Consider the following 12,014-nt stretch of genomic DNA (forward strand, 5'->3'; position numbering starts at 1 on the left):
GAGCGGGCGGGAGAGAGAGAGAGAAGGGGGCTGCCAGGGCTACAGCAGGGGCGCTGCCACGCGGCCCCTCCCGCTGTGCCATCTCCTGCCGCCTGCCGCGAGGGCTCCGCTCCGGTCGGCGGGGAGGGGAGGAAGAGGACTGCCCTGCAGGGTGCTCTGGTTCTCCGCGCCGCCGCCCCCTACAGGGCGGCCGGAGCGGAACAAGAACAAAAAACAAAAAAAAAGCGGCCGTGCCGCCCTAGGATTGGGCAGAATGCTGCCTCCAACAATCTGCCGCCCCAAGCACCAGCTTGCTCAGCTGGTGCTTGGAGCCGGCCCTGGCTGGGAGGCTCACTCCCAGCTGCAGTGTAGACAAACCCTAAGGGGATTAAACTGTCAGAGATGATAAAAATGAAGGCTGCATATGGTGTTTATGGAGAGGGGTGTCTGGGGCTTTACAGCAGACCCAGGGCTAACTGGCTAAAGGGAACATGCTGGCCCCAAAATATTCAATGAAGTGGTCTTTCCGGCTGGCTGCAGTGGCAGCATTTGAGATGTGTTGAGCCCAAAGCTATGCCTGCAGTGTTGTAGACTACCATCCCCAAAGCTCTTTAGCAGCTAAACTCTGCTGTTTTGATGCTACTGTAGGTTGGAAGGTGATAGAAGCTGAAAGCTATGGTATCAATATAAACACGTGCTCTGAAGACACCTTAGTGTGACCAAGGCTTATCAGGCTTTGGAGTTGTCCCTGCTTTAAGTAACTTTTCTTCTTTCGTGGAAGAGCAGTGGTTGATGCTACAATCTCAGGCGTTTTGCATGCAATAACTCCAAATACTTGAATCCACTGCACAAAAGCTCCATCAGAACCTCACTAACCTTGCAAGGGATCATTTGCATAACAAAAAGAGGAGGCAATAAGGCCAATCCCAGTTTCCTGGTTGCTTTTTGTACTGTGTGCTTTTATGCCTGGTCTTGCTGCTGGCTGATGTGAAAATATGGGGTTTTCTGTTGCCTATTTCAGTCCCTTTTGGTGTGGCTGCCATTTACCCTGAGTAGTTAGGGGTTTCCCAGTGTTGTTGCGTTTTCCAGCTAGCACGGTTGGCACTTTGCATTGAAATGTAGGTTTCAGGGATCATGCAATTCTATGTTTAAAACCCTGTTGGCAAATCGCTCAGTGCAACCCACTTCAGGTGAGTTTTGTTACAAATTTGAAACAGAGCCTCAGGCTTGCTCTCACCTGGGTCATGTTTCAGGCAGGGCCTGCGGCCAGGTTATGGTTTAATTTGGAAGCCATATGAAACTAGGCAATTTCTTTGGGGTATCAACTGCCAAAGTTGGCTGTTTCAGCCATATTGCCCTCAAAGTATCCGGGTTCCTTTCAACTCAGAACTGAGTGACACTTGAGGGTCCCAATCCCCTCTAAGGGTAAGGACCAAATAATTGTTGGTGGAGAACCATGCAGAGTGATACTTAGAGCCCTGCAGGGATGCAAAATTTGTATCCTCATCTGATTGGTGGTCCGTAAACGTGGTCTGCAGATTTGCAGGGCCTGTTGCAGGGGTGGGCAAAATATGGCCCGCAGGCTGGATCTGGCCCCTCTAACGTTTCTGTCCGGCCTGCCAGGCTCTTTGGCTGCCCCTTCGCAATCTCCGGGCCACTAAAAGTCCCATGGCGCAACGGGGTGCTCGCAGGCTGCCTGCCTGCTGTGGCCCCACGCCGCTCCCGGAAGCGGCTGGATGCTGCTGGCATGTCTCTGTGCGCCCCTGGCGGGGGGAGGTGGCTCTGCGCGCTGCCCCCACCCCCAGCACCATACTCACAGCTCCCATTGGCCGGAAACTGTCCAATGGGAGCTGCGGGGGCGGTGCTTGTGGGCGCAGGCAGCGCACAGAGACCCGCTGCCTCCCTCCCCCCGAAGGGGTGCACCTGTGGTAAGCACCTCCTGGCCAGAGCCTGCACCTTGCGCCACTCCTGCACCCCAACCCACTGCCCCAGATCAGAACCCCCTCCTGCACCCAAACTCCCTCCCAGACCCCACGCCCGCTCCACCCCAATCCCCTGCCCCAGCCCCCTCCTGCACCAAACTCCCTCCCAGAGCCCACACCCCTCACCCTCTCCTGCACCCCAACACTCTGCACCAGCCTGGAGCTCCCTCCTGCACCCCAACACTCTGCACCAGCCTGGAGCTCCCTTCTGCACCCAAACTTCCTCCCAGGCCCTGCACCCCCTCCATTAATATAATAGAAATGTGCGGCCTGTGACGACTTACCAAAATTAGTGGAGTGGCCCCCCTGTGAAAATTATTGCCCACCCTTGGCCTGTTGGATTGTCCTCCACCCTAGTGCAGGTGTTCAGTGAGAAACTGAATGATCTGTTGGGAGTGGCTGCCTCTGTTTCTTCTCCAACAATGGCACAAGAAAGCCGCTCATTAAACATTCATCCGTTCCTGGTGCTTATTTCCTACCTGGGAACCTAATTGGTTGAGATCACAGTAGGTTCTTGTTGAAGTGACTGTGGCTCACAGACAGCTGATGAAGGCTTTGCTAAGGAGGAGAAGCAACAGGACCTGAGCTCTTGAGGAACGTGGAGCCTATACTCATGCAATTGCCTCTAGTAGTAAAATATTAAAAGAGAAAGTGCCATATAAGCAGAATCGTTTCGGTTCAGTGTTTTTCAGAAATGTGATTTATCAGCAGCTCTTCACACAGACTGTGGTGGTGATGAAAAGGGCAATGCAGCCAGTGCGGTTGATCAAACAGAGCAACATTTTCTAGTGGCTGGAGCAGAGCAGTGGGAAGCAGGATTACTGGGTCTCTTCCCAGCTCCACCAATGACTTGCTGCAGCATGTAAGACAAGTCACGTAAGCGCCCTGTGCCTGATTCCTATCTCTAAAGCGGGGGTGATATTCACCTTTATAAAGTCTTTCAGATCCTCTGAATATGTTGGTACCTTGCAGCAAAGGCTTGCTGAAAACTTGCAGGAGATGTTTGATCATCTGCCCTTATGGTTGCTTTGTCCTCAGGGGAAATGATGTTTAAGGGCCAGATTTAAATCCCCAAACTGAGAACGAGGGCAAGTCTACACTTAAAACACTGCATCGGCACAGCTGCATCACCACTGAAGTGCTTTTAATGAAGACTCTAAGCTGATGGGAGAGAGTTCTTCCATTGGTGTAGTTAATCCACATCCCCGAGAAGCTCTCCCACTGACATAGTGCTGTCTACACGGGGGGTTAGGTTAGTATAACTACGTCGCTCAGTAATGTGGATTTTTCACACCCCTGAGTGACATAGTTATGCTGATACAGGTCTGTAGTGGAAACCAGACCTGAGAAATTAACTAAACAAAAGCCGTTGACTGTCCTTCTCAAATATTTGTGGTTTTTGTAATGGCGGCATTCTCGTGTGTGACAGGGAAGTCACAGAATTCTGGAGTTAGTTGTCAGCCAAAAATTGTACAGTCTCATGGCTGTGCATGCCAGTAGTTCCGTGGCATGAGACCAGGCTGTAATAATGGCCAAATCCATTTTCTACCTCCCTTTGTGAAGGGATTCTCTTTCATTCCTGCTGTAATGCCTGTTACCATGAAACTCGCATGGGCCATTTAGGGTCAGGCTCCTCAGATAGGATTATTTTTGTTTGTTTGAGGCAATTTAAAACTGTCTAGTCCTTCTCTTTAATTTGTCCTGTTCTTGTATGCCAAGGAATTCAGACAGATGCACACCGATCAGGAGGCAAGGTCTGGTTTTCTGGCATATGATGTCACTCATGCCATGGTCAGAGTCTCCAAGGTTGAAATGGGCCCCTCCTCCTCCTCCAGTTTCATCTCAGGAAGTTGAATCCCATTGCCAGAGAGTGAATTAAGGATGGTATGCTGGCCTCACTGCTCGGCTTCTGCCTTGAATTTTCTTTCTTTGTGGGTTCAAGTCCCTCTTTTGGTTTTCTAGCTTGTGCTTTGCCTATTGAACCTACCTGACCCCAAGGTGTATAGATACATGGCACCTCACATGTGGCTTCGCTGAGTGCATCTGCGGAAGGAGCGGTAGCAAGATGGACTGCCTGCCTGTACTGAACAAAGAAGAGTGCATGAGTTTGCAATGTATTACATGTCCTGTGGCAGGAGACGTAAACATTATTGGATGCGCCTCTGCAATAGCTGAATGCCTGGGGTGCCTAGTGAGGCATGAGGCCAAGTGCACAAATGCCTGGGAAGGAGCGGGAGCTGTTAGTGGCTCTGAAATCGGGAGAAGGTGGGGAATGGTGGAGTGTCTGTACAGCTTTGTTTTTCTGTCATATTTGCTTTTGCTAAGTAGTGTCTGGCAAGCGCTGACCAAGGTCCCATCATTTTGTGGCCTGGAACGTGAGGCAAAGCTAGTTCTATCCTGCTCGCGCTAAGAGATGCTTCCGTTTTCAGCTGCAAACACAGTAATTTCTTATCACTGCCTCCAGGCTGGATTGCTCCTGACTGCTAGGGCAGCCTGTACCGTTTGGCTCTGGTACTGAGTGCTGCTGATGGAGATCTGATTTATACACTCTAGTATGGACACACGTGCTTGTGAAAGAGACCCAACTAATTACGTCTTCTGTTTATTGGGGTGTAGTGTTTGCCTGGAAAGGGGAGACCGACGAGGAATACTTGTGGTGCATCGAGCAGACCCTCTATTTCAAGGATGGGCAGCCATTGAACATGATTTTAGATGATGGTGGGGACCTCACCAACCTGGTTCATACCAAACACCCACAGCTCCTGAAAGGTAACTATGCCCTGTGTTATGATTAGATGTTGTAAAGGAGAAAAACATTCACATTTGACTCTACACCATCCAGACAATAAGACTGTGTCCATTTCAGTGGGAATCTCTGGCTCCAAGTTGGGCGGGACAGATATGTGCCAATAGGCTCTGATCTAGCCTGTTAAATTGTTTAAAGGTTATTCAGGACTTTAGCCTCTTATTGCCACAAATTTCTGTTTTCAGCTCGGCTCTGTATTGGCCCCCCTTCCCTGTGCCCCTATCACTGGGAGTGGGAAATGACATGAGTACCTGTCATAGGAGCTTTTGGTGGTGCTGACCTCTAGCTTGTGACAGGGCGCTCAACTCAGCGGTAGGGTGGCGCCCCCTTCTAGCAGTTCTGGGGATTAGCTTTGCAAGGTCGACGTCCCTTCCCACGGTTGCACATCATCTCTGCATCCTTCTCAGTCTGGCTGCAGCCCCTCTCTCGCTCCATGAGCTGCTGCTACCTCTTTGTGACTTGGCCCTGCAGCCAGGTCACTATATGCGTTTTCCCCTTCCTGGGTATCAGTCATTCTTCAGCAATCTTGAGCAGTGTTCCCGTTCACTGCTTCATTGCCACTTCCTCGGTCCTAGGCAGTCTTCCTACTCTCTGCCCCATGGTGCCATGTCCTCGTTGACTGGCAGGGGAGCCTGGGCCCACCCTCTACTCCAGGTTCTGGCTCAGGGACCCTCTAGTTGGGAGTTAAGGTCTGCTCCCTTCTAGACCTTACTGCTTTTCCCTGAGACCTTTCCTTACCATGTAGCACTCCCTGCCCAGGTTTGCCAGCCTCTCCGCTTCCTCCTTCTTGGGAGTGACTGTCTCTACAGCCTCCAGACACTCCTCTCTTCTCCCAGGGAGTGACTGCAGACTTTTCCAGCTCCTTTCTGCTCTGAGTTCCTGGGCTTTATACAGGCCCCTCCTCTTCCTTCACGGGTGAGCTACCTCCTAATAAGCTCCCTCCACACAGCTTATATCGCCCTCAATTGCTGCTTAATCGGCTGACTGGGCCCACCTGGCCGAATTCCGCCCTCTCCGAACCAGTGTGGGGAGTACCTCCCATCGCATAGCCCCGCTGTTCAGGTTTTCCCCCCCCTTCCCTCCACTCATCAAGCAGTTGCTGCCTGCAGTTGTGGGCTTTTTTTTCACCTTAATACATTGTCTCTGTTGCCTCTGTTTGGGGTCACTGGGTGAAGCCGTGACCACCTGCAGCTTTTCTTCAGAGAAAGATGCTGAAATCAGTTTTCTGCAAGATGTAATGTACAGGGGACATGCTCTTACCCTATTAATGTCAGCAGTCGAAAGGACTGGTGAACTCGGTAGTGATCCGGATCATGTAGCGAAGAGTCAAACCGACCGAGCAGGTCATCGTGTTAATACCATAGAAACAATAGATTAGCATGGGTGGCGCTAATGTGGGAGGTAGCTAATGACACAACCACCGAACGAGGCTTATCTGACCAGTGAATTTAGTGCTCATCGAAGTGACAGACTGGCAGCACTGCACCAGGGAAGTAGAATGTCAGCGTCTTCTCTGCAGTTATGCAAACACACCTACTCTGTACCTGCAACACCCTGTGCTATCTCAATCCAGAGAGCCCCTCCGATAGTTCTGCTAATGCACCTCATCCTGAGCTGCAGCACTCCTGCCCTTCCATCCTCTGCCTCTTAGAAACCTGCCCATTGTGCCAAATGCTCTGGTGCCTTTGGTTTGTGGAGAAGTATTCCTTGGGGACTAAACAGACCATTCAACTCATTGCCCTTTGTCATGGTCCTCAGAGGTGAGACTTCTGCAGTAACCCGCTGCACGAGCTCTGCTCCTGGTAGCAGGTCAATGCTCGCTAACCAAAGATTGGTCTCTGTGGAAACTCTAATGGGGTTGGTCTGTGGCCATTGTGCTTCCAGGGAGCATTGGACTAAACAGTAGGAGAGCTTTCCTGGAAGGTGTACATTGAATCAGAGTTAGGTGCCTTGAACTCACTTCCCAGAACAGAACTCTGCACTTAACCTCTTTACTGCTGTAGGACATTCAGTGGGAGCTGCATGAAACGTCCCCATCATGAAAACAACAGAGGCTTGTGATCACAAGGGCTTGTGCTGCTGTTCTGCGGTCACCACAAGACAGAGCAAGGCACTGCCTGTACAGGTCATGCATCGGTACTTCCGTGCCATATCTGACATGAAGGGCAATGCCAGGATTCTTAACGTGATTCATTGCTTCCAGATAAATCATTTCCACATGCAGGGACTCTAAGGAGGAGCAAGACTCATATTGTAGACCTATGTCCTCCTGCCAGACTTGTCTTCCCAGGGCTGAGGCCGAGGTAGCTCTGATGCATCTGCCCTCAGAGCTTAAGCCGCTTGCAAACTGACGATGTTTAGCAAGAAACTTCCCCCACTGGGAGGTCCTTTTACTATGGGATTTCTTGCACCTTCCTCTGAATCATCTGGTGCTGGCTGCCATGAGAGATGCAATATTGGAGTAGATGGGCCAGTAGTATGGTCTGGCCTGGGCGATCCTATGATCTGCTATGTAAACCCCTTCTTTCCTCGATGGAGATCTGTGCCAGCCTCCAAGGATGAAAGGAGAGAGTTGGAGGCCAGTCATGACCTGAGGAGCCACAGAAAGATGTGGAGGAGTTGGCTAAAAGAACTACAGAGGTTGTGCCATGTCTCAGTGCAAACAATGGAGTTCTGACCTGGGGAAGAGAATGAATTAGGCAGAGAACAAAAGCCCAAGTGTAAATAAGTCTGGGTGACTTGGAGAAATGAAAGGGTCAAAAGGGCACCTGGACTTATGGAGGAAGCATTGGTGCAATTTCTTTGTAGGGTGCTCTTGCTTTTTTGAGGATAGGTCCCTCCCATTCATCAGCAAAGCACTTCTGCCTCCTGCAGATGGGTCTTATAGTGCGTGTGTGTTATTGTGAGGGCTGATCAGCTTTTGAGGAAGAGAAGGTAAGTTTCCCTGAGGTAAGTGGGGAAATGGGATACCGGGAGGAAGCACGAGCAGGAGAGTGCAAGAGGTGAGGACTCCTGTCTCAGACTGAGAAAGCGGGACAATCAGCGAGTTATCATAAGTGCCTATACACAAATGCAAGAAGCCTGGGAAACAAGCAGGGAGAACTGGAAGTCCTGGCACAGTCAAGGAACTATGATGTCATTGGAATAACAGAGACTTTGTGGGGTAACTAACAGGACTGGAGCACTGTCATGGATGGATATAAACTGTTCAGGAAGGACAGGCAGGGCAGAAAAGGTGGGGGAGTTGCATTGTATGTAAGAGAGCAGTATGACTGCTCAGAGCTCCGGTATGAAACTGCAGAAAAACCTGAGTCTCTGGATTAAATTTAGAAGTGTGAGCAACAAGGGTGATGTGGTGGTGGGAGTCTGCTATAGACCACCAGACCAGGGGGATGAGGTGGATGAGGCTTTCTTCCGGCAACTAGCAGAAGTTACTAGATCACAGGCCCTGGTTCTCATGGGAGACTTTAATCACCCTGATATCTGCTGGGAGAGCAATACAGCGGTGCACAGACAATCCAGGAACTTTTTGGAAAGTGTAGGGGACAATTTCCTGGTGCAAGTGCTGGAGGAACCAACTAGGGGCAGAGCTCTTCTAGACCTGCTGCTCACAAACTGGGAAGAATTAGTAGGGGAAGCAAAAGTGGATGGGAACCTGGGAGGCAGTGACCATGAGATGGTTGAGTTCAGGATCCTGACACAAGGAAGAAAGGAGAGCAGCAGAATACGGACCCTGGACTTCAGAAAAGCAGACTTTGACTCCCTCAGGGAACTGATGGGCAGGATCCCCTGGGAGAATAACATGAGGGGGAAAGGAGTCCAGGAGAGCTGGCTGTATTTTAAAGAATCTTTATTGAGGTTGCAGGAAAAAACCATCCCAATGTGTAGAAAAAAGAGTAAATATGGCAGGCGACCAGCTTGGCTTAACAGTGAAATCCTTGCTGACCTTAAATGCAAAAAAGAAGCTTACAAGAAGTGGAAGATTGGACAAAAGACCAGGGAGGAGTATAAAAATATTGCTCAGGCAATGAAATCAGGAAGGCCAAATCACACTTGGAGTTGCAGCTAGCCAGAGATGTTAAGAGTAACAAGAAGGGTTTTTTCAGGTATGTTAGCAACAAGAAGAAAGTCAAGGAAAGTGTGGGCCCCTTACTGAATGAGGGAGGCAACCTACTAACAGAGGATATGGAAAAAGCTAATTTACTCAATGATTTTTTTTGCCTCTGTCTTCACGAACAAGGTCAGCTCCCTGACTGGTCAGCTCCCGCTGGGCAGCACAGTATGGGGAGAAGGTGACCAGCCCTCTGTGGAGAAAGAAGTGGTTCAGGACTATTTAGAAAAACTGGACGAGCACAAGTCCATGGGGCCGGATGCGCTGCATTCGAGGGTGCTAAAGGAGTTGGTGGATGTGATTGCAGAGCCATTGGCCATTATCTTTGAAAACTCATGGTGATCGGGGGAGGTCCCGGATGACTGGAAAAAGGCTAATGTAGTGCCCATCTTTAAAAAAGGGAAGAAGGAGGATTCAGGGAACTACAGGCCAGTCAGCCTCACCTCAGTCCCTGGAAAAATCATGGAGCAGGTCCTCAAGGAATCAATTCTGAACCTCTTAGAGGAGAGGAAAGTGATCAGGAACAGTCAGCATGGATTCACCAAGGGCAAGTCATGCCTGACTAACTTAATTCCCTTCTATGAGGAGATAACTGACTCTGTGGATGAGGGGAAAGCAGTGGATGTGTTATTCCTTGACTTTAACAAAGCTTTTGATACGGTCTCCCACAGTATTCTTGCCACCAAGTTAGAGGTATGGGATGGATAAATGGACTATAAGGTGGATAGAAAGCTGGCTAGATCGTCGGGCTCAACGGGTAGTGATCAACGGCTCCATGTCTAGCTGGCAGCCGGTTTCAAGTGGAGTGCCCCAGGGGTCGGTCCTGGGGCCGGTTTTGTTCAATATCTTCATTAATGATCTGGAGGATGGCGTGGACTGCACCCTCAGCAAGTTTGCAGCTGACACTAAACTGGGAGGAGTGGTAGATACGCTGGAGGGTAGGGATAGGATACAGAGGGACCTAGGCAAATTAGAGGATTGGGCCAAAAGAAACCTGATGAGGTTCAACAAGGACAAGTGCAGAGTCCTGCACTTAGGACGGAAGAATCCCATGCACTGTTACAGACTAGGGACCGAATGGCTAGGCAGCAGTTCTGCAGAAAAGGACCTAGGGGTTACAGTGGATGGGAAGCTGGATATGAGTCAACAATGTGCCCTTGTTGCCAAGAAGGCTAACGGCATTTTGGGCTGTATAAGTAGGGGCATTGCCAGCAGATCGAGGGCCGTGATCATTCCCCTCTATTCGACATTGGTGAGGCCTCATCTGGAGTACTGTGTCCAGTTTTGGGCCCCACACTACAAGAAGGATGTGGAAAAATTGGAAAGAGTCCAGCAGAGGGCAACAAAAATGATTAGGGGGCTGGAGCACATGACTTATGAGGAGAGGCTGAGGGAACTGGGATTGTTTAGTCTGCAGAAGAGAAGAATGAGGGGGGATTTGATAGCTGTTTTCAACTACCTGAAAGGGGGTTCCAAAGAGGATGGATCTAGACTGTTCTCAGTGGTACCTGATGACAGAACAAGGAGTAATGGTCTCAAGTTGCAGTTGGGGAGGTTTAGGTTGGATATTAGGAAAAACTTTTTCACTAGGAGGGTGGTGAAGCACTGGAATGGGTTACCTAGGGAGGTGGTGGAATCTCCTTCCTTAGCGGTTTTTAAGGTCAGGATTGACAAAGCCTTGGCTGGGATGATTTAGTTGGGAATTGGTCCTGCTTTGAGCAGGGGGTTGGACTAGATGACCTCCTGAGCTCCTTTCCAGCCCTGATATTCTATGATTCTATGATTCTAAGGGGCGTGATGTGACATGCCCCCTTTGGCGCTGCTGTCTGCTAGGACCTACCTCTCGTCCCTCTCCCTGGGAAAGGGGAAGATGCGAGTGTTTAACAGTCATCCATTATCCAAAGTGATGGCCACTGATATTAAGTGTATCAACAAGTGACTGCTGCTCATAAGGGTAGGCTGGGGTTGGGCAGAACTCTTAAACGGAATTCCAAGAGAGGATTGTCCTCTGTTGGCTTTAATTAAAAGCAATCCCAGCACAGAACACGCAGTTCAGACCTGATGGCCTAGGGTCACCAACAGCTGGAGAGGAGACTCTATAGCTCATCGATAACAAGTTTTAGCAGGCTTAGTGCTGCAACATTTGCTGCCAAAGACAAATAGGCATTCCCAGAGAATCTCCCTGCAGGTAATTTGCCTGCAGTCATCAGTGGTGCAGTTACAGGTCAGCATGGCCTTCAAGCCACTAACTGAATGTTAATCTAAACAATTTAATCTACCCTTAAAATGGAATGAATAAAACCCGTCCAGTAATGGAACACACATGAGAAGGAATAAACTTCATGAAGCAATTCAAAGAAGGATGGCATTGTGATGCCTCTCTGGAGGGCTGGGTGGCAGTTCTGAAAGGAGAGAGATGTATGTCCTGGTGAAGAAATATACAAAAGGGGAAACACTCAAGCCCTTCCAATCTTAAGCACTCGGGAAGGTGTTTTTTGAGTTCAAATGTCATTTTTATGACAATGTTGTGAGGGAAACCTATTATCTCTTCTATGTTTGGTCACTTGTGTAAGAGCTCAGTTAACTGTTGGAGAGGTGGGCAGTAAGTCTTAACCTTAATGCAGGGCTTCCATGTAGTTTAGTTCAGGTGTAAATATGATGCCATCTGGAGAGGGGGGCAAATCTTTGCTGGGAGAAGAAGCCTACTGAGTAGTGTAACAGAGGTACTTGGTACATTAAGAATTGGGTAGGAGGTTACAGATGACTGGGAAACTTGTGAATGTTAGAAATACCAGCCTTGCTAAAAGATATAACCTGTAAGTCTGCTGCAGCTGCTCTTTGGGTCTCAGAATGTACTAGCAGAGATGGAGACAATACATACCTAGAGGCCACATTAATATAGAGAACACGGTGATGGGCATGTTGGTTAAAATGTGCAGTAATTAATACACTGGGTCTAAATCATCCCGCAAGGAGGGAAAAGGTCCCAGCTGAACTTGGAGAGCAAACTCAAACAGCTTTTTGTAGGAAACTGGTCAGAGCTGCAGCATTTAGGGCTGTGCACAGGTTATCCTCTAGCTTTAGTGCTAGCCCTTCTGTACGGCTATGTAGAGCAGTGGTTTTCAAACTTTTTTCC

The 12,014-nt window shown here is 49.5% G+C and overlaps 1 protein-coding gene across 1 annotated transcript in view; it reads left to right on the forward strand.

The window, feature by feature from the left end:
• Nucleotides 1-12,014, forward strand: part of AHCY (adenosylhomocysteinase) — a 59,053-nt gene that overhangs the window by 10,327 nt on the left and 36,712 nt on the right. Inside the window, exon 4 of the mRNA XM_026656841.1 lies at nt 4,578-4,730. Coding sequence (XP_026512626.1) covers nt 4,578-4,730 — 153 coding nt within the window. The remainder of the gene's footprint in view (nt 1-4,577; nt 4,731-12,014) is intronic.

The sequence above is a fragment of the Terrapene carolina genome, unplaced genomic scaffold (assembly GCF_002925995.2).
Source record: "Terrapene carolina triunguis isolate 2854851 unplaced genomic scaffold, T_m_triunguis-2.0 Scaffold233, whole genome shotgun sequence".
NCBI lineage: Eukaryota > Metazoa > Chordata > Testudines > Emydidae > Terrapene > Terrapene triunguis.